The sequence below is a fragment of the Eucyclogobius newberryi genome, unplaced genomic scaffold, assembly GCF_026437365.1.
Source record: "Eucyclogobius newberryi isolate DKJ021-1_F unplaced genomic scaffold, fEucNew1.0.hap1 SCAF_3, whole genome shotgun sequence".
NCBI lineage: Eukaryota > Metazoa > Chordata > Actinopteri > Gobiiformes > Gobiidae > Eucyclogobius > Eucyclogobius newberryi.
This window is the reverse complement of record NW_027315945.1, coordinates 3,961,558-3,985,795: the sequence shown is the minus strand read 5'-3', so window position 1 is coordinate 3,985,795 and position 24,238 is coordinate 3,961,558. Positions and strand designations below refer to the sequence as shown.

Below are 24,238 nucleotides of genomic sequence, written 5' to 3'. Positions count from 1 at the left end.
ATCTGAGTTTTTGTTTTCAGCAGTGGACGCGGTGAGGAGCGTTGGTCCCATCATCCCTCTGACTTGGACTGATCTAGGTAAGGTTGGATTTATTGTGCTCTTCTATATTTGAACCAACCTTCATTGGGGCAACATGTGGCAGAATCCTTTAGCTACAATTGTGTCATGAATATGAAAGTCTGAATATGTGAGAATATGTGAGGGATTGTGTGTCTCTGACTGACAGAGACCTTTCCATCCACTCCAAGTTTGATTTCTCATTTGTTCAGCTCTGGTCCTTGGTAGAAAAGGTTGTAATGGTAGAAGCTAGGATCTAGCTCTCCTCCTCATAGGGCAGGATAAACTCTAGCCCCGCAGACCAGTACTTTCAGATTGATATTGACTTCTGGATGGCAGCCAAAATCTCTTGATTTCAAAACCATTGTCCAGGTGATTATCTTTGTAGCTGCCGCTGCTATAGAATGGAGCAGACTGAGGAAAGCAAGGCTGACAATCTGGAGACAGCAGTAACCTTCTCCTGCCTGACAAACTACAAAATATGGACCTTTTCATATGCTCTTATAACATTGGGCCTCATGCATGAATATTTTCTTAGAAAATGTCGGTAACTTTTACTTAAAGAAAATGTTCCTGATTCCCAATACACTCTTAACGGAATTTTGGAGGATTTTTTGGCGCCAAATCTGAGTCTCATTTCCAGCCAATAAGTCCTCCCACATATCAATCATCACTGTTTTGCTACTGCTCACCTGCAGCCTCATTCTGGCTCGTCCCCAGGATAGCAGCACGTTTCCCTGGCTGCGCATGCGTGGTTGATACGCCTGTGTGTGTTTAGTGAGATCCTTCAGTGTACAGGCTGAAGGACGGCAGAGGAAGACTGTGTTCGAGCTCGGAAGAGACGGAAATCTGCGGAGACGACAGATGATGCGATCAGTCGCGCTAATAAACAAACGCACATGTAGCAGCCAGGCTGTTACGTGCTTCCGCACCGAAATGACGGTCTGGATTCGCCAACTTGACGTCTCAAATTGGCGAAAAATTCTCTATTATTCCTGTAAGCAGCCAAATTCCTTCTTCAACGTCTAACTACAAACACTAAGCCTTGATTCACATTTGTATATAATATTAGCATAAGAAATTAATATGTATTTATAATGATTTATCTCTAAACGTCCGTCTGTAGGCCCAGCAGGACTTGTAAAACGGAGGGTTAGGTTCGCGTGAACGAGGACGAGGAAATCTGGTAGAGTCTACCAACTATTGCTTCAGTGACAAAAATGTCCAAAAACACAAAAGCAGAATAATTTCTTCATCATCTACACTATAAAAGCATGTCCTCCCTTCTCTCTCATCCCCCATTTCACCCTGTCCTCTCCTGTCTAATAAAGCCTATGGGTTGGGGATACCAAACCAGGACGACGTGCAAACTTGACTTGTGCTAACAACTCCCACGCACCACTGCTTCTGAAAGGTTCATTAAAACATGGCAGTTATCGACCCAGGGTATCTCCACTCCACCAAACTGTTATTAGGAAGAGGAAGAAACCAAGAGTGCTGAAACTTCCAATTGAATTCATGGCAAGTGCCGTTGTTGAAATGGAAAGAAATGGAGGAGAAAAACGGGGCAAAAAGAGCAAGGGAGATAGCAACGGAGTGTGGCGGCGGAATGGGTGTCAGGAGCGCAGGTAGTGCTGCTCTAAGTGAGAGGGCATGAGTGTGAAAATAAGATCTGTCTGGCCCAGAGCTGCGGCCTGTCTCCCAGAAACAAAGTCCAATTCCACACAACAGCGATGAGAGGAAGAGGGGGAATGGAATTGTTTTTGTGCAAAAGCAAGAGAGAAAACAAGGGAATGGGTAGTTTCAGCAGCATATGGGAAATATAAAGTTAGAGGTGAGAGATATATTGTCTTCAATATTTACTTCTCCAATCACAGCTGTTTATTTGGCATCCAATGTGTCTCCAATGTGGGAAACAAATATCCCGAAAATCCTTCTAAACCAAAACATAACTTAACGGCAGAAGTCTACATTTTAAACGATTACATTTTCTTTAAATCATCACTTGTACAAAAAGGACCATGGATATCCGGTTCTCAACCGGAAAAAGGTGGCTTGCCCTCTTCAGGTGGGTGGAGAGTCCTTGCCCCAAGTGGAGGAGTTCAAGTATCTCGGGGTCTTGTTCACGAGTGAGTGAAGGATGGAGCGTGAGATCGACAGTTGGATCGGTGCAGCGGCTGCAGTGATGCAGTCGCTGTATCGACTGTTGTGGTAAAGAAGGAGCTGAGTCGAAAGGCAAAGCTCTCGATTTACTCGATTTGTCAATCTACGTTCCTGACCTCACCTATGGTCATGAGCTTTGGGTAATGACCGAAAGAACAAGATCGCGGATACAAGCAGTCAAAATTAGTTTCCTCCGTCGGGTGGCTGGGCGCTCCCTTAGAGATGGAGTGAGGAGCTCAGTCACATGTGAGGAGCTCGGAGTGGAGCCGCTGCTCCTCCAGCTGAGGTGGCTCGGACATAATGTTCCGGATGCCTCCTGGGCGCCTCCCTGGGGAGGTGTTTTGGTCATGTTCCACAGAGAAGAGGCCCCGTGGAAGACCCAGGACACGCTGTAGAGACTATGTCTCTCGACTGGCCTGGGAACGCCTCAGAATCCCCCCGGAGGACCTGGAGGAAATGTCTGGGGAGGTGGAAGTCTAGGAGTGCCTGCTTAGACTGCTTAGTGGAAGAAGATGGAAGGATGGATGTCTCTGATTGGCTAAACCGCATGTCAACCACATTCTTTAGACCGGCAGAAGATAAGAGAAGTCCCCAGACTTTGTTCGTCTTTGTATAGAACAAAAAAAGCAACTAGTCAGTTTGGCCAGGGTAGGCGCTGACCACAATCTGTCACTTTTCTGAATTCTTTCTGTCGATCTGACCTGTAACTTGAGCGGGAGGGCTTTCCTTGCTTGTTTCTATATAGAAGAAGAAACGTTCATTCAAGACCCACATTAAAATAATCCGTAATCTCTTCAAATTTAACCTCAATAACTGAAGACACATCAAGAACCAAATGTCCATAGAAGCAGCAAAGATGTCCCAAACCACAGCCGACTCGCTTGGGAAAACAAGTTTCGATATCAGTGTCTCGTTTACATCAGATCATTCATGGTTTGTCATCTCCTCTCAGACAGTTCATTCAAAACACCACAAAACCAGGAGCAGCGAGTCAAACAGACTTTTCTCTGTCCGGGCCGGGCATGATTGGAATGCCACCCCCATCACCACCAGAAACCTCAACCTACAGTTTAAAAATGTCTCACTGAAAATCTGAGCAGTCGGCATTAACACATCCACCTCCCATCGCCCCCTGCTGGAGTCTTGACACTTGTCATTCCCCAACTTGACTGGATTTCATTTGCCAAATCATGAAAGTCATTAGCTTGAATATATATTCATTCATTCATATTCATCCTTAGTTGAAGCTTCAGTTCGTTAGTCATTTAAATTAAACAGAACGTTTAATGACATTTATTTTTGACAGAAGTCAATTGCCCTGATGTTTCTCTGCTCATCTGTTTGCTCAGGATTATTAGACGTTTAATCTTGTGTTTTCATGACCATTGGGCTCATACTTAACCTTAAAATACACATGTTTAAAGATAAAAGATGTGTATATCGTGTTTGTATCGTTTGTCCATTTACATGTTGCCTTGTGCACTTGTGCAGAAGCATCTGGCCATGCACAGAATTAACTTTGGCACTGACTCAAATTAGGAAATCTAAACTCCACACATTTGTGTGACAAAAATATCCCTCTGGCTAAATTACATTTTCACATTCATTTATTTATTAATATGCTCTGTCCCTCAAATACATTCATACTGTACATAACATCTATGTGCAGACAAGCACTAGAAGGCTTCATACTGTAGTGCACCTTGAACTGTCTGTGATGGAGAGGCTCAGGCGGGGTATTTCCCCTCAGGGCGACAAAACCACTTCCACATTATGTGCGCGTCATAAGCAAGAGTTAAAAGGCTCAGCAAAACTTGAAAGTAACAGGAACAGATCACAGCTTCTCGTCAGTCTCAGGTTTTTGACTTTTGTAAGTCAAGGTTCATTTTTTCAGTTGAGTTTGTATGTTCTTCCCATGTCATGGTGAATTTCTTCTTGAAACAGTTATGATCCTAATCATGAGCTCAAGATCTAGATTAAAGTCCAGCAACATTGAAGAATGTGTCAAATGGAGTCCGAGTGTTTCAGTACTTCAATAATCAGCTTGGGGGTTTCGAACTCGTCCGGGAACATTAATGGTTCATCCAAAAACCTTCAAAGTCCAAAGTTATTCCAAACTTGTGCATTCTGAAAATCCTAATCATTCATCATATTTAGTTTATTATTATTACTTTTCCCAACTTTCAGCAGCAAGAGTTTTTCGTCACGGTAAAGCTAACAAACATTAGCATGCTAACAGCACATGCCTGCTTCACGGGCAATATAAATGCTCCATAACTGGACAGTTACTATTTAATTATTGACCTTTAGTCAACCAGGAAAGTCCCACTGAGATGTAGCGTCTCTTTTTCAAAGAAGTCCTAGCCCCAGAGGGGAGGAGCCTAATGTACATGATTTTAGCGGTAGAAAAAACCTACACAGACGAGGGGAGAACATGCAAACCAGGACCTTCATGATGTGCGATACTTGCAAAGCTCCGGTACATCCACTAAAACAGTGAGAGAAGACATGGGTCTGAACTGATGAACAGAAGAATGTGTTTCAGAACGTGTTTGAAGAGGTCTAAAACATGACCCATTCTGTTCTGTGCAAAGGACATTCTATCACCTAATTCATTTCAGTCTTTGAGATTGTGCTTTCTCAAATAGTGATTTGGATTTGATTGCGATACAGCCTATTGTTCCGCCGTACCCAGCATGCACTTCACCCCTCTGAGCACTGATGTTGGGTTATTAACTTACAATTTGAGACCAACCATGCCGTAAATCAGCCTGAATCCCATTTAAAACTTGACATTTAAATTACAAGAAAGCTTTACACCTGAATTTATGGTTTCTTTTGTAAAGGTAAAAAGTCTAAGTAGCTCATAAATCCTTGTCCAGCTGTGACGGGGACTTGCAAACACACACGTACGTAGCGCTGGTGTTTGGAAGCGGCTCCCTGCCCCGTGCCTGTGGATATGCGTACGGGTTTGGCATTTCTCAGATTGAGCTACAGCGCGCTCGCCGTGTGCCCCGCGGCCCCTTCACGCAGGTATGGACACGCTGTAGTCTGGCCCCGGCACGCTCGCTCCATCCGCGTTAATGGAACAACTGTCATCGCGGACCGTAAGATCACAGTGAGCTTTTGTGGAGAGCCGGAGTGATGTTTATGGTGCCCCGGAGGCTAGTAACAGGCCGAGGAGAGGGGAGAGCAGGGGGGGGCGTCCAGAGGAGGGAAGGAAGCGAGGAGACTGGATGGTGTTTGTGAATTTGATGATGTCGTGTTTTCAGATGGCGCGACTATAACAATAACTATATGGGAGAGTTCTGAAAAATGACAGAAATCCCACGAAGGCTGAACCAGATCATTACTCGTTAGAGATTGGTTCCACAAACTTTCCAATTTAACATGTCTGTTTTCTGCTGACAAATAAGACATTGAACTTTGTATAAATCTTCAAGGCCCATCGTTTCTACTGTTGAGGTTCTGTTCCCCTTCAGTCGAAAAGAGAAAACGTATTTCTTAAACAACAAATGTTGCTCCACAGCGCAACCCAAAAGAGCAATACAGTGTAATAAATGAAACAAATGGGTGCAAAAACGCCTTTATTCAGGCTATGGGCGTTCAGTCATGGGTTGGTTGATCTAGTTTTGTCCCAAAAAATCCAGAAATAAGAAACATATAAATGTATTTTCGTTCAAGTACTCCCTGTTTCCAAAAAACTCAGCAATTGTAAAAAAAAACAACACATTTGCAATAAATGGTCCCAAAACATATTTTTCTTCAAAATGAGTCCATTCTCTTGCATTGTGAACAGGGCCTGTAGGGGGCGCTGTATGGTTCTTAAAAATATGTTTCAGTCAGTTGAAGTTGTGTCCAGAAATGTTGAACTGTGTCATGTCGAGTAGATACGCAGAGCAGAATATAAGCTATTATTTAATCAATGTTTGTGTGTCACATTTTAAACCAGTGAGTGATGAGAACAAAACAGCAGTTTACTTTGTTCTAAACTCTAAAAACTAAATCATTCAATAAATAAACTGCTGTCACTTGTCAAAATAAACGCTAAAGCAAAATGTAAAGCAATTCACTAGCGAGGACCACGACCTCAGCTGCGACGCAAAGTGTTTGTTGACATACGAGAAACATGAACCACACGAGTCACAGAAATGGATGCAGTTTTGGGGCTTCAGGCGATGAGGGCAGTGGGCTCCCGGACCTCGAGACCCCCATCAAGGAGATACATGAGAACAATGATGAAATGAGGGTGGGAGGGGCATGAAGTCACCTGGATGTCTAAATGGTGTAGCTGCAGGAAGGGGCGTGAAAGGGGTGTGGTCCTGCTCCCAAACTTAAGATAACAAACTTATCTTCATATCCAACTAAATTGTCTTCATTGACATGAATCTTAACTCAACAGTTTCTCCTCCTGTGGCTCCATGTTTCAGTCTCATTTCAGTCCTGTGTGAGTCCTGATTTCAAACTTGTGTCCTGCCTGAGTTAGACCTGATTTAGTCCTGTGCTGGTCCTGGTCTGATCATGGTCCTGTGCTGGTCTGATCGTGGTCCTGTCCTGTGCTGGTCCTGGTCTAATTATGGTCCTGTCCTGGTCTGATCGTGGTCCTGTCCTGGTCTGATTGTGGTCCTGTCCTGTGCTGGTCCTGGTCTGATCATGGTCCTGTCCTGGTCTGGTCCTGGTCTGATCATGGTCCTGTCCTGGTCTGATCGTGGTCCTGTCCTGTGCTGGTCCTGGTCTGATTATTGTCCTGTCCTGGTCTGATCGTGGTCCTGTCCTGTGCTGGTCCTGGTCTGATCGTGGTCCTGTCCTGGTCTGATTGTGGTCCTGTCCTGTGCTGGTCCTGGTCTGATCATGGTCCTGTCCTGGTCTGATCGTGGTCCTGTCCTGTGCTGGTCCTGGTCTGATCGTGGTCCTGTCCTGGTCTGATTGTGGTCCTGTCCTGTGCTGGTCCTGGTCTGATCATGGTCCTGTCCTGTGCTGGTCCTGGTCTGATCGTGGTCCTGTGCTGGTCTGATCGTGGTCCTGTCCTGTGCTGGTCCTGGTCTAATTATGGTCCTGTCCTGGTCTGATCGTGGTCCTGTCCTGGTCTGATTGTGGTCCTGTCCTGTGCTGGTCCTGGTCTGATCATTGTCCTGTCCTGGTCTGGTCCTGGTCTGATCATGGTCCTGTCCTGGTCTGATCGTGGTCCTGTCCTGTGCTGGTCCTGGTCTGATTATTGTCCTGTCCTGGTCTGATCGTGGTCCTGTCCTGTGCTGGTCCTGGTCTGATCGTGGTCCTGTCCTGGTCTGATTGTGGTCCTCTCCTGTGCTGGTCCTGGTCTGATCATGGTCCTGTCCTGGTCTGATCGTGGTCCTGTCCTGTGCTGGTCCTGGTCTGATCGTGGTCCTGTCCTGGTCTGATTGTGGTCCTGTCCTGTGCTGGTCCTGGTCTGATCATGGTTCTGTCCTGGTCTGATCGTGGTCCTGTCCTGGTTTGATCGTGGTCCTGTCCTGTGCTGGTCCTGGTCTGATTATTGTCCTGTCCTGGTCTGATCGTGGTCCTGTCCTGTGCTGGTCCTGGTCTGATCATGGTTCTGTCCTGGTCTGATCGTGGTCCTGTCCTGGTCTGATCATGGTCCTGTCCTGTGCTGGTCCTGGTCTGATCATGGTCCTGTCCTGGTCTGATCGTGGTCCTGTCCTGGTTTGATCGTGGTCCTGTCCTGTGCTGGTCCTGGTCTGATCTTCTCCTGACATTGACAAAGGTAATGAGCATTATTTGTCTTCTTTTTAATACTCTTCAGATTAAAACTTCCCTGTCACGACCTAAACACTACTCCTTTGTCGCGGTTTGTGCTGCAGATCCAGCAAAATACGTGTGATAACTGGGTGTATTTAAAAAAAACAAAAAACATAACATGGAGCTGGTTATCTCATCTGTGGCCGTCTCGACATGCCCAGCTCCCAAATGACGTGTTCCACGTTAAAGCAGGTCCTCACGGGCGATTTAGAGAAGCCCAAAGGATGTGTGCACCAGAACTGTGTGTGTGTGTGTGTGTGTGTGTGTGTGTGTGTGTTTTTGTGGTTCCTTGATACAAAGCAAGTGTCTTGAAGAAGAAAACATTTTGCACCTTGCTGACGTTTTAAAGGAAGATAGAAAGACACTTGTGGATACATTTGAGGAACTATGAGCACTCCTTCAGTGGACACTTGGAATGAGCACTCCTTCAGTGGACACTTGGAATGAGCACTCCTTCAGTGGACACTTGGAATGAGCACTCCTTCAGTGGACACTTGGAATGAGCACTCCTTCAGTGGACACTTGGAATGAGCACTCCTTCAGTGGACACTTGGAATGAGCACTCCATCAGTGGACACTTGGAATGAGCACTCCTTCAGTGGACACTTGGAATGAGCACTCCTTCAGTGGACACTTGGAATGAGCACTCCTTCAGTGGACACTTGGAATGAGCACTCCTTCAGTGGACACTTGGAATGAGCACTCCTTCAGTGGACACTTGGAATGAGCACTCCTTCAGTGGACACTTGGAATGAGCACTCCTTCAGTGGACACTTGGAATGAGCACTCCTTCAGTGGACACTTGGAATGAGCACTCCTTCAGTGGACACTTGGAATGAGAATTCCTTCTTGGACACTTGGAATGAGCACTCCTTCAGTGGACACTTGGAATGAGAATTCCTTCAGTGGACACTTGGAATGAGCACTCCTTCAGTGGACACTTGGAATGAGCACTCCTTCAGTGGACACTTGGAATGAGCACTCCATCAGTGGACACTTGGAATGAGCACTCCATCAGTGGACACTTGGAATGAGCACTCCATCAGTGGACACTTGGAATGAGCACTCCTTCAGTGGACACTTGGAATGAGCACTCCATCAGTGGACACTTGGAATGAGAATTCCTTCAGTGGACACTTGGAATGAGCACTCCTTCAGTATCATTATTTTAGTATGTAGTATCATTAGACATTGTTAACAAATGAAAACATTACACATGACCAAATATAAAAAAAGAGCCAGGGTTTCTCAGCCGAGTTGTCTTCATGTCGATGTTTTCTGTCCAGAGACATCAGGGGGAGACAACAGACACGTCAAACGTCCCGAAAATACATATTTAACCATAACAGGGACTTAAAAAGACATTTAGTCAAATGGTTTAGAGAAGGAGGTCTGCACAGTACTAAAATATACTGTGTTTTAGCTCTGTCACTGCTGGATTTGTCCTGTTTCACCTGCATATATTATTAGGCCTGCCCTGAGGTTCTAATTACTCATAGTTCAATTAAAAATGCTTCTCTTGCATCAGTGTGAGACATCATAAAAACATCAAGTTTGAAAAAAAAATGTGACTGTTTCATGAGGCCTAAGTGAGGTAAAAGCCACCATTTCGATATATTTTTAAAAATTCTGGAAATCAAAGGGTTACAGGTTAAAGGTCAAGGTGCGCTTTATTGTAGGGCTGAAACAAATAATCAAGTAAATTAAAGGTGCTTTACCATTACAAAAACGCAAACAAGTTCATAATAAACTGTTTCCTCACTTTCCAAACTCATGAGTTTATGAGCGTTTTCACAACTTTCAGAGCCCAGAGTGGTGCTTTGATGTCAGGGTAATGCTAAAAACAACTAGCATGCTAACAGCACGCTGGCATTTCTTCCTGGTTTGTAGAGAAGAGTACAAAATATAATTACAGCACAGCAGTCTCATTTTGACTCCAAAAGCTGCATTTGCAATATGTCTGTGCTGAGACTTTATTACATGAGAACATTGGATACAATTGTACATCTGCTATAAGAGCAGCCAGTCCAGAATACATTTAACTTGTACAATGTTCACTCGTGATTTTTTCTATCTGCCACGGTGTAAGGTAAAGTCCTCAAAGTGGCATCCACAACCAGAGTTCCTTGTCTTCTCAAGTCATCAAACTATACCTGACTTATAGAGTTTGGTGCTTCTCTTCAGTTCAAATGACTTTAGACTCGACACAATTTCCCGTTTCCCCTCGACATCCCAGAGTTCAGTGTGGAACAAAGGGAGGAACGAGAGCAGTCAGAAGGAAGAGGTGAGCGAGCAGCTGCTGTTTGTTCCAACCAGACTGTCTGTTCCAAGATTAGATCAGTAAATTTGTTCTTTATTTTAGAACCGTAAAACAGTAGCTGGTGGGTTTCTTCATGTAACACTGATTAGAGTGACTCTGCTCAAGTTCATTAGACTTTAAAAAAGCTACATGGATTACCTCATGCACCAAGTGGGAGTCACAACGCCATGAACGTTTCTGATGAAGTCCAAGAACATTTAACTCTTTTGAGTCACATTTCTATTTGTCATCGTAGTTTTAGGGCCGTTGATCCGTTGTGTAGTGTTATTCTTCCTCGAGTGTTACCAAGATGTAAGATTATTACAAGTGGTTGTGTGTAATATGATGTATTATTAGGGGCACCAGTTAGACCGTAATGGACACATTATGTGCTGTTTCTCTCTTTTAACCCTGTTTTAACATTGTCCCTCATGAAAAACACACCTGGAGCACAGTAAGCTTTATTCACAGTTTGAAGAATCCTGGTTAGAAAGTCCTCTCTCTCCGAGCCTCAAAAACACATGGAATCACTTTAAATGTAAAAATAAGATACCGTACTTCGCACTATAAGGCACACACAAAAGCCTTTTATTTCCTCAAAAACTGCCAGTGCACTTTATAATCCAGAGCGCTTAATATATGGATTATTTCTGATTGTGCTTACTGACCTCGAAGTGATTTCATGTGGTACACGGCGTCAGAATGTAAACTGCATTATTACAACAATATTACGGCTGTGATAAGGACACCTAAATAAAGGACCCCAAGATGGCTCCTGCCAAGAGACACGCTCACGACGCAGACTTTAAACTCTGGACTAAAGTATCAGCTGTGGTCAGAGCTTTCACGAAGGCCAGAATCATCCCTGAACTGCCCCGTGACTCCAGATGCATTCTGGGATGAGGGATGTACAGCACCAGCACAACTGTTAAACTCAGACACTGAAGATGAAGAATCTGAGGGATTTGTGGACGAGGAATGAACTGAAAAAGTGAGTGTCTTGTTAGGCCCGAGCGCCACAAGCTGGCGAGAGGCCTATTAGTCTCGTAAGGCCGTGCGAAGCACGGCTGCGAAAGTGCGCACGAAATCGAGCGCAAAGCGCTCGCCCACTTCCAAACACTCACTAACGTACTCCTTCACTCATGCACGCCCCGTGCATACTAATTAGTAGTAGGAAAATGGAACATTACCGTTGTAAACGGGCGAATCCCGTGCAAAAGTACGCACTAAACGAGCACTTTAAATTGTTTTTATTTTTTATTGTTATTTAAATATCTTGCATGTTCCGTGCATATAAGCATGTAATGCAAAAATTGAACATTATTACTGTATAGAGGGCCAAAAACACAAAGTGGGCGGAGCCCACTCAAAATTAACAAAAGTACCCGTCAGTGACCAGGGACCCACACCATGAGGTAGGAAAGCGCGAGCGCTTTCCGAAAATGTATAGTTTATGATATTTGAAAAATGGGAAACATTGTTTTCGCATCGGACTATTATTCTTTCTTTCTTCTTCTTCTCGGGACCAACCCCCCTATTTTTCACCCAGTGAACATTGACGAAAAGTCACAAAAATTTGCACACCTCTAAAAATCGTGCCTCTATACATTCTGGCTATTTCCTTTTTCTAAAATAAAAAAAATTGGCGCGTCAGCGCCCCCAAATGTACCAAAAATGCATTGAGAGATGGGAAATGACCCAAAAAAAATCTGATCGTAGAATCATGAAATTTGGCGCAGAGGTAGATGGTGACAAGAGAAGTAACAAATATTATTACGGCAACGCCGTCCGCCCAACCAAATGTCGGCCATATTGCTTCAAAAATGGCTAAGCATGACTTCGGAGTTTTTCCAAACGTCGTACTTTTACGAACTCCTCCCAGGGCGGTGGCCCTAAAAAGCTGAAATTTGGTGAAAATGCTAGTGAGGAGTGGGACATCAAAAGTTATCCCAATTACATTGACCCTGTCACGGTCTCTGTGCGGCGAAGCCGCAAACTGTAGCAAGAATTTCATAAATCTCCCAAATTTAACATTTCTGCCGTTTGCGCAGATAAAGTCTGAATTGCGTCAAATTAGAATCAGTTGTTAAACTCTTTGCCCTAAACCTACTTGAAGTGAAATAAATTAATTTGGCGCCACAGCGCCCCCTACAGATTTTATATGGAGGTTAAATATTTAGTTTTGCGAAATTATATGAAATTTGACACACAACTCAATTTTGGCATCCCCATCAAAAAAGTCAATGAGACCCATGTCATAATTGTTATGGTTTTGCCATAACGATGACCGAAACCTTCCATGTTATTCCAATGGGGAAATCGCCAGAACATGTTTACACTTTAGACTTTCACGAACTCCTCTTAGGGCGTCAGCCCTATTAACCTGAAATTTGGTGAGACTCATCTTCAGGGGTGGACCATCAAAAGTTATCCACATTTTTATTCTAAGAGTCACGGTGTCTGTGCGGCAAAGCCGCACATTTTGCCAAGAATTCAAAATAAAATTGCTTTTTGATGGTAAAACAAAGGGGAGAAGATGTGACAGCGTCACAGATTCAGCAGTAGATGTAATAAAAGGACAATTGGGGCGCGTTAGCCACGCCCCCTCCTCTGGCGGCGTGGCGAGGGCCGATCATTGCCGCTTGCGGCTATATTTGTATTTTACTGTTATAACTGAACGAGGCTGGTATTTGTTGTGAATATGCTAACGTGTCTGTTAGCGGTAGCAGAGTGTGTTTTGATGTTGAACAATGTTGATCTGAGTTGAAAGCGTTTAATAAAGCTCAACTGACTGACTTATCCTTCTGTTTTGTTTCGCTTAATGCACTTTATATATGAACAATTATCCAAAATAGACCATTTATTGAAGGTGTGCTTTTATAATCTGGTGCGCCTTTTTGTGCGGAAAATACGGTAATTTGATGACTTTGTCCTTTGTCCCATAGAGAGGAGGTTCTTTTGTCACTTCAAAGCAGGAGTTTCCATCCGTGGGGCCAAAGTAATCCAAAAGTTTGGGCTCGTGGAAGGCGTCTGTCCCAGGGCAAACAAAGAATGAAGGTTGTAGGAGCGAGTTGGCTTTATCGGAGCTGAGAGGTCATGGTCACATTCTGTGAGAACCTTTTGGTCTTTAGACGTATAGGTTTCCTTTTTTGGGATGTATACGTGCAAAACATCATTAACGAAATATCAATATTTTGCTGGTATTCCGTCCTGTAGAGGGAGGCCAAGTCTGTGGACACCAATCCAAATCAATTCCCACGTCAAGTCTCGAGCTTTACGGTTTCAAGTCCTTTCAAGTCATTAAAATAATTACCGAAGACAGCTCATAATTGAGAAGTGTGTACAGTTTTTGTGAAAGTCTTAGAGAAAGTCCTGGATAAAAACAGGAAAATATTGAGAGACGTTTTCCAGTTTGTTCCTGTAAAATTGAGCATGACAGTCTCTCTAACGTGCAGACAAATGGGTTCTATACATATTTATTTTAGCATAAAGCCTCCCAAGTCACTGCCCTTCAAGTCAAGCCTCAAATCATTCAAATGTGGGATGGGAGCCTGGCCTCCCTGGCACTCCCTCGTCCTGAAGCCGGACCTTTGTGCGCGGCCGGATGGATCTATCCACCGGATCCGTGAAAGTCCGGAGACGTTCTGCGGTCGGCTGTGTCCAATCTGCTGCGGTCATCAGAAACGTGGACGAGTCATGGAACGTGAGAAGCATCGCGCTGTCTTCACATGGTTTAAAAGGACCGTCTGAAATATGGAGTCCAGCTGGAGACGCCACGCAGGAGACGCTCAAGGGCCCGGAGCGTGGGAACCCCCAAGACAGTGGAAGAGAGGTGGCTGATGGGAGGATGATAGGAGGAGTTAATATACACAATAATAATGATAATGGCTGGGATGGTGTGCAGATGTCTTCACGATGTTTGGAATGTTATCAGTGAGTGTCAGTGGTGAGTAATGACATATTCTCCTGTAAGAGCTCAAAACACACTCTAAAATGGGATTTGGGATCACATTTATTACCTTTCTTTCTAACATTTATCTGACTATTGTGGGGTGAGTCGAAGTGTCCTTTATCTCCCCCTCCCCTGCACATTTGGGCCAAAACAAAGACACTTTTTGATTGACACAAACTGAAGGACACAATACTAGAGCTGTAACTGGGTCTGCACTGGCTAGAAAGTGTCCAGGGCTGGATAAGTTGCAGGACTTAAATAGTGATTTTTTACAAAATAGTGAAAAAAAATAGGGTAAAAGAATTATTAGGACTTGAAAATTGAATTTTTGAGGCTCTGAACTCCCATCCAACATGAGGGTAGGTTAGGCTCAGGCGTAGACCCACCTGGTCAGGGCTTTACTCAGAGAAGGTTAAATATCTGAGTTCCCGGTCTTGATTCGCAGATTAAGAATGAAAATGTTTTGTTTTTCCTAAAAAAAACTGAGTCCAGATGAAATAACTGAATCTTTTTCTACAATGGAACACTCCTGGACGAATGAGGGACTACACTGACTCTTCACACACTTTTCACACACTCTTCACACACTCTTCACACACTCTTCACACACTCTTCACACACTCTTCACACACTCTTCACACACTCTTCACACACTCTTCACACACTCTTCACACACTCTTCACACACTCTTCACACACTCTTCACACACTCTTCACACACTCTTCACACACTCTTCACACACACTTCACACACTCTTCACACACACTTCACACACACTTCACACACACTTCACACACACTTCACACACACTTCACACACACTTCACACACACTTCACACACACTTCACACACACTTCACACACACTTCACACACACTTCACACACACTTCACACACACTTCACACACACTTCACACACACTTCACACACACTTCACACACACTTCACACACACTTCACACACACTTCACACACACTTCACACACACTTCACACACACTTCACACACACTTCACACACACTTCACACACACTTCACACACACTTCACACACACTTCACACACACTTCACACACACTTCACACACACTTCACACACACTTCACACACACTTCACACACACTTCACACACACTTCACACACACTTCACACACACTTCACACACACTTCACACACTTCACACACTTCACACACTTCACACACTTCACACACTTCACACACTTCACACACTTCACACACTTCACACACTTCACACACTTCACACACTTCACACACTTCACACACTTCACACACTTCACACACTTCACACACTTCACACACTTCACACACTTCACACACTTCACACACTTAACACACTTAACACACTTAACACACTTAACACACTTAACACACTTAACACACTTAACACACTTAACACACTTAACACACTTCACACACTTCACACACTTCACACACTTCACACACTTCACACACTTCACACACTTCACACACTTCACACACTTCACACACTTCACACACTTCACACTCTTCACACTCTTCACACTCTTCACACTCTTCACACTCTTCACACACTTGCCACACTTGCCACACTTGCCACACTTGCCACACTTGCCACACTTGCCACACTTCACACACTTGCCACACTTCACACACTTCACACACTTCACACACTTCACACACTTCACACACTTCACACACTTCACACTCTTCACACTCTTCACACTCTTCACACTCTTCACACTCTTCACACACACTCTTCACACACTTCACACACACTCTTCACACTCTTCACACTCTTCACACACTTCACACACTTCACACACTTCACACACTTCACACACTTCACACACTTCACACACTTCACACACTTCACACACTTCACACTCTTCACACTCTTCACACTCTTCACACTCTTCACACTCTTCACACACTTGCCACACTTGCCACACTTGCCACACTTGCCACACTTCACACACTTCACACACTTCACACACTTCACACACTTCACACACTTCACACACTTCACACTCTTCACACTCTTCACACTCTTCACACACACTCTTCACACACTTCACACACTTCACACACACTCTTCACACTCTTCACACTCTTCACACACTTCACACACTTCACACACTTCACACACTTCACACACTTCACACACTTCACACACTTCACACACTTCACACACTTCACACACTTCACACACTTCACACACTTCACACACTTCACACACTTCACACACTTCACACACTTCACACACTTCACACACTTCACACACTTCACACACTTAACACACTTAACACACTTCACACACTTCACACTCTTCACACTCTTCACACTCTTCACACTCTTCACACTCTTCACACACTTCACACACTTCACACACTTCACACACTTCACACACTTCACACTCTTCACACTCTTCACACTCTTCACACTCTTCACACACTTGCCACACTTGCCACACTTGCCACACTTGCCACACTTCACACACTTCACACACTTCACACACACACAGAGAATGTACAGTGGATAATATTAGAATGAGATTTGATCCTGGTGAAACTTTGGCCTCCACATAAAAGAAATAGTTGTATGACAAAGGTTAAACGGGGCGATGCAACCGGCCAATGAGGTGGAACTGCAGCTACAAAACAGCTCTCCAGTAAAAATAGCCACGTGTTTTAACCGTGACACAAGCAGAAAAAGATCTCACGCCAGTTTTATCACAACAAAGACGCTCTACCTGCTTTTTACGATCGAAAAACATTACAAACAGAACTAGCTCATTTGAAACTTTGCAGCAGTTCACACGCTCTTGTTTAACTAATGCATTCTGAAGTATAGTCACAGCTGCTTTTACATCATATCTTTATGACATTTATCAATCGTGTCTTTTTATGAAAATAGAAGTAAACAACAAATAAGTGATTAAACTGACTTAAAGGGCAAAGGCAGGGCATCGAAACTGATCTGCCTCTGAGGCGTTCACCTGCAGCTGAAGTGACTTTGACACATTCCCGCTCGTCCCGTGGCTGTGTCCTGCAGAGGAAGGCTGCATCCTCTTCTTAAACAGTTACTTAAATGTGTCAGTAGCTGAGAGTGACAGCCCCAGGGCAGCTGTGGCAACGACAATGCAGTGGTGGAAGGTAACGAAGGGCAAAAGTACTGTACTTAAATCATTTTTTTACAGTGGATACCTTGTACTTTTCACTCCATCAGCAAATCTCTGTACTTTCTACTTGTAAGAGAATGTACTTTTCATATGGTTATTTTCATTACGTTGGATGAACTTCTGCCTAAAGCTCTTGATTTCACGCCTCAACTTTGAGCAAACAGAAATGTCATTCATCTATGGCCACTTTTCTCACAAAACATGACATTATTGTGGTTTCTGCAGCGTCCCTGAACACGGAAGCCCAGATGAGCGCTCCAACCTCTGAGCAAACCGTGTCCTCGTTTTCAAATATTGTCTTTAGATTTGTTGGCGTTTCAGCTCTTTATCTCGCTCACACATCACACTTTCTACTTGCTGCGATCATATCCGAGCGGCTCCAACAGTGTATGAGAAGCACATGGGCTCATCCATCACGGGATAGGGCCGACTCGTCTCCAGAGCCAGCGCACGTCGTAACGTCCACGATGCACGCCGCGAGCCCAGATACTGTCCATGTCCCGCTAACAAATGTGCTCCTTCTGAACACAGCTAAAAGCAAACACATGTGGAGCTGACGAGGGGAACACACGTACAATGTTCCACGGTCTGGGGCTGAACGCGTGTGTTTTACAGTCATCCAACTGCAGGTGTTTATTCAGGGCTGCAAAGATGAATCGTATAACTGGAGATAAATAATCGTATGTTTACAGCTTATAGCACTATAGCACAAACGACCTGTTCACAAAGACAGAAACATCTCATCTAAATGTCAAAAGAAGAAGCATTAATCAGATTTTCCACTTTATTTGAAGCTGTTCTCAATCTCGTCCTTCAGTCACAACATCTCAACCTTTGATTGGTGAAAATCTCTTAAAGCAACAGTACATAACTTTCACGAGCTGGTTTTCAGTGCCATAAAAACATCCAAAATGAAGAAAGGCTTTTACTTTAGTCCATGTTGGGCTAAAAAGTTCCATACTGGCTCTTTAAATAATCATGTGTTGACGATCGTAATTGCTCTCTGGACTATACAGATTAAAACACCTCAAAAATATCTGTTTATGTCAAAGTCAATGAATCAAATTGTCAAAATAATAATAATGCAGGTGCCTAAATCTCATTCTGATTGATATTGGCTTCAGCTTTGAAATGAACTGGTCAAACGTCTGCTGTCTGTCAACATGAGACGTGCAGAGCGTGTGCGCACTTCCAATCAGAGCCAATACTTTAGACTCCAAAGTGTTGTTTCAGCCCTCGAAGCAGCAGATGAAGCGACAGCAGCAGCAGATGAACACAACAAGGCCAAACAGACTCATGCAGCTTTCAACTACACAATTGCCTCATCTAGGATCACATTTTAGTCCCCAACCATTCAGGCCATGTTTGACTATCAATTATCAAGGGGCAATTCAAAGTCATTGGACGTCATGTGACCCTCTGTGTCCCAGATAACATGGACACAGTTTCCATCACAGCAATTTTCAAATTGTGAATTATTGCATAATCTCGTTTAGACCGATTTGTTTCAATATTCAACCATTTTCAAGAAAACTCAATCAAATTTAAGCTATTAAAACTCGATTAATAATTACAAAAGTGTGTTTTTGGGCCCGTTCCTTGTATTAAACAAGATGAAACAAGATATTAATGTCAATGTAATCTCAATGTTTCAGTCATAACAAGATGAACAACGCCATACAAAAAACAAATAAACTTTGAGATGGATCTTAATGTTTTTTGTATATTGCCTTTGTTAAAAGTTATTTTAAACAACACTTTTAGACACAAACAGGTTCACCCTAAGGACAAGACATCTCCATAAAAATAGAGCAGTGTAATTTATTCTGTCCAATGCAGTTAAGAAAATTGTAAAGAGCGCCACATAGTGAGACTGAAGAGACACTGCACAAGCGGCTGTATCAGCACAGAAGACACTGGAGTTCAGGACCACAGAGCGCCGTGCATCTGCATCTTAAAGACACAAACCACTCTATCAAAGAAAGTGAGGAGAAGATTCTGAGCAAGAGAAGAGTTAAAGAGACAATCTTTGTTAAAAAGGAAAATCCTTCTTTAAACAGACAAAGTTCAATCTCTATACAGCATAATTTTGAAGTAATGAGGCGGGATCAGCTCTAGTCATCAGTGATGAGGAAGCTGCAGAAGCTAACAATATGATTTCTGTGGCCCATTACAGGGTTCCAAGGTAACAAAAAAGATTGGTTTCAGGTGAAACTCACAGTGTAAACTAGTAAAATAGATCAACAGGACAGGCTATTATCAGGATGCTCCGCCTAGTGGGCAGGGCTTACTCAGAGTAGGATAAATATTTCACAGACTAGATCTGCAGATTGAAAATTACTCTTGAATGAGAGTCAAAACTACTACCAGATTATACAACTGATTTTTCTACAATGGACAAAAGAGGGATTACAACGACCTGGTCATCAGTATAGATATATATCTTGTATATATCTTAACATGTGTTTATTTCAAATATGAAAAGGATATTCCAATTTCACTTTATTTTAAAAACGTTTGAACTTGAAAAGCCACCAATTTCGTGGAATGACAATATCTGTGATGTGCACGACCAAAACGCTTCATACGGACATTTCTCCACAGAGCAATGCCACCAGCAGCAGTAAAAGAAGAGAAACTCACCGTGTTGAATCCTGGGAAGAGGCTGAGCGCCGAGCCCGTGTCCAGAGGGAAGGGTAGGAACTGTTTGAGCGCCAGAGAGGGCTGCTGTACCGCACTGGGCAGCGGGGGGCGCACTAGAGCGGGCATCAGGCCATGCTGACAGCTGGTCCCTGCAGGAAACACAGGGAGGACACAGGGAAGACATGGTGAGAGCGGACAGGACCACGAGAAGGTCCAAAAGTCCCACAGAGACAAGCTGCTCCAGCACTGTGGACACGGCTATTTTTACAGTGAGATTTGTCCAGCGTGTACAGTGCGGAACACACTGTAGAAAACAAGCCAATGTGTTTGTCACGTTTTGTTATCTTTTGTTTTTATTGTCATGAATTCTTTAAGTTGCTTTGTCATGTATTATTCATTCACTGTTCTTTCTGAAGCCACAGCTGCCCTGGGGTGGCTGTCAATCTGTGCCATCAACGATTCCAAGCATCTATCCACCTAATTCTGGAAGTTTCCACTGTCCTGAGCAGTGTTGACTGGTTCTTGCACATTAACATTTTGTTCAAATAAACCTACATAACATAATTTTGAGTAGAACAACTTCTCTCTAGTTTCCATTTCCACCTCAACTTTATCTAAACAATCAATTCTGACAGATTCGACAAAAAAAAATGCCCACAATGGGGGAAATTCAAGTGTTGCAACAGCGGGGGGAATAGAAACATGCTCTAAAACTCAAGATAATGAATTTGAAATAGACTTAAGTCTGACGCAGACTGTGAAGGTAGAGCAAAAATATAAGGCAACAACACAACAATATTAAAGTTTATGTACAGGTTATGACAGACTAAATGAGTCCAGCCCACCCATGTTAGCCCAGTCAGATCATTTCATAATTACCTTTCAGTTTATTCTTAAAGATCATCAGCCACAGAATAAAGTTATAATGAAAAGGACAAAATCTGAAAAATCTATCTCAAAATTCAAAGAAATAATAGAGCCAATATTCAGTGACATGTCATGTGATCGTGTCATGTGATCATGTCATGTGATCATGTCATGTGATCGTGTCATGTGATCGTGTCATGTGATCATGTGATCATGTCATGTGATCGTGTCATGTGATCATGTCATGTGATTGTGTCATGTGATCGTGTGATCATGTCATGTGATCGTGTCATGTGATCATGTCATGTGATCGTGTCATGTGATCGTGTCATGCGATCGTGTCATGTGATCGTGTCATGCGATCGTGTCATGCGATCGTGTCATGCGATCGTGTCATGTGATCATGTGGTCGTGTCATGTGATCGTGTCATGTGATCATGTCATGTGATCGTGTCATGTGATCGTGTCATGTGATCATGTCATGCGATCATGCCATGCGATCATGTCATGTGATCGTGTCATGTGATCGTGTCATGTGATCGTGTCATGTGATCATGTCATGCGATCATGTCATGCGATCACATGTCATGTGATCGTGTCATGTGATCGTGTCATGTGATCATGTCATGCGATCATGTCATGCGATCATGTGATCGTGTCATGTGATCGTGTCATGTGATCGTGTCATGTGATCGTGTCATGTGATCGTGTCATGCGATCGTGTCATGCGATCGTCATGTGATCATGTCATGCGATCGTGTCATGCGATCGTCATGTGATCATGTCATGCGATCATGTCATGCGATCATGTCATGTGATCGTCATGTGATCGTGTCATGTGATCATGTCATGTGATCATGTCATGTGATCATGTCATGTGATCGTGTCATGTGATCGTGTCATGCGATCGTGTCATGCGATCGACATGTGATCGTGTCATGTGATCGTGTCATGTGATCGTGTCATGTGATCATGGCTTGTGATCGTGTCATGCGATCGTGTCATGCGATCGTCATGTGATCGTATCATGTGATCGTGTCATGTGGTCATGTCCTGTGATCATGGCATGTCATGTGATCATGTCATGTGATCATGTCATGTGATCGTGTCATGTGATCGTGTCATGTGATCGTGTCATGTGACATGTCATGTGATCATGTCATGTGATCATGTCATGTGATCATGTCATGCGATCATGTCATGCGATCATGTCATGTGATCGTGTCATGTGATCATGTCATGTGATCATGTCATGTCATGTGATCATGTCATGTGACATGTCATGCGATCATGTCATGCGATCGTGTCATGTGATCCTGCTGAGAACAGCTTTAGTCCAGGGGAAGTGACCGATCTGTCGACTGGACCATGAATTCTCTGAAGTCTGCTCCTGATGTTGCAGCTCCGTTAAAACAGAAGGTCATTAGGTCAAAGCGCCTCCTCCTGGTACAACCAAGAACTGCGTTCACATAAACAAAGAGTTAGAAGGATCATTTGGCTCCTCCCACACAGAAGAATCTCTAAAAGCAGGAAAAGTTGCTCCTGTCCAATCAGCAGCTCTGTGTGAGGCCCAAACCAGACACTATTCACATCTAATAGAAGTCAACTAAAGTAACACTACATTTCTTTTCAGCGCTGTAGCCATGGTAACAAACTGTCACAGCAGTAGAGCCCTCACTCCCAGCTTCTCCTCCTATTTTTTAACAATAAAATAAAAACAATCAGAGATAAATGAGATGAAATTGCTCCCACTATTCGCCCTGAACAAGCCCAAGCTGTAAAACTAGTGACACTAACTTGTGTCCTAGACCCCATTCCAAGCTCCTCAAAGACATTCTCCCCCTAATTATAGACCCTATTCTTAATATAATAAATACTTGAGTAGAAAGTGCTTATGTTCCACGTCCTTCAAACATGACGTCATTAAACCTCTTCTGATAAAGACTCATCTAGATCCCGACCTATTGTTAAACTACAGACCTATTTATAATCTTCCCTTTGTCTCTAAAATCCTTGAAAATTTTGTAGTTAAACAGCTTTGTCGCCACCTGCAGGACAATAACTTATTTGGAGATTTCCAGTCAGGGTTCAGAGCCCACCACAGCAGGGTTCAGAGCCCACCACAGCAGGGTTCAGAGCCCACCACAGCAGGGTTCAGAGCCCACCACAGCATGGTTCAGAGCCAACCACAGCAGGGTTCAGAGCCCACCAGAGCCCACCACAGCAGGGTTCAGAGCCCACCACAGCAGGGTTCAGAGCCCACCACAGCGGGGTTCAGAGCCCACCACAGCATGGTTCAGAGCCCACCACAGCAGGGTTCAGAGCCCACCACAGCATTGTTCAGAGCCCACCACAGCGGGGTTCAGAGCCCACCACTGCAGGGTTCAGAGCCCACCACAGCAGGGTTAAGAGCCCACCACAGCAGGGTTCAGAGCCCACCACAGCAGGGTTCAGAGCCCACCACAGCACAAACGATTTGTTATTAGCTGCAGATGATGGACTGGTCTCAATCCTGGTTCTGTTGGACCTCAGCGCAGCGTTTGACCATCGACCACAACATTCTACTGCAGAGGTTAGAATGTGATGTAGGTGTCAGAGGCCCCGCCCTCAGAGGCCCCGCCCTCAGCTGGTTTACAACCCATTTATCAGATATGTACCAATGTAAACCAGAGCTCCTCACCTTGTTCTAAAGTAACTTACGGAGGGCCACAGGGATCAGTACTCGGTCCAATTCTGTTTCCTCTTTACATGCTGCCGTTAGGTCACATGATCAGGTCACATGGCTTTAACTTCCACTGCTCTGCAGACGACACTCAGCTGTATTTATCAATGAACCTGAGCAGAGCGATCAAGTACAGACTTAGTGCTTGTGTGAAGGAGATAAAAACCTGGAGGACACTTAACTACCTGCTTCTTAACCCTGAAAAAACCGAGTTCATTGTGCTGGAGGTCATTGTGCTGGAGGTCATTGTGCTGGTCCTAAACATCTACGAGACGCTCTATCTGAGCAGATAGTCACACTGGACAATGTCAGTGTTGCCTCCAGTTCTACTGTAAAAAACCTCAGAGTCTTATTTGACCAGGAGCTCTCATTTAAAGCTCATATAAATCAAACCTGTAAAACAGACTCTTTCCATCTGCGTAATAAAGATAAAATCAGAAGAATCCTGCCTGAAAGCGATGCTGAAAAACTTATCCATGCATTTGTAACGTCTAGATTCTCCTGTAACTCCTGCTCACAGCGTGTCCTAAAAGCTCCATAAAAAGCTTTAACTGGTTCAAAATGCAGCAGCAAGATTACTAACAGGA

The 24,238-nt window shown here is 43.9% G+C and overlaps 1 protein-coding gene across 1 annotated transcript in view; it reads right to left on the bottom strand.

Moving 5' to 3' along the window:
- znf385d (zinc finger protein 385D) overlaps positions 1 to 24,238 on the bottom strand; it is a 168,939-nt gene that overhangs the window by 79,908 nt on the left and 64,793 nt on the right. The window contains exon 2 of the mRNA XM_072460720.1: positions 20,063 to 20,211. Within this exon, the coding sequence (XP_072316821.1) occupies positions 20,063 to 20,211 (149 nt within the window). The remainder of the gene's footprint in view (positions 1 to 20,062; positions 20,212 to 24,238) is intronic.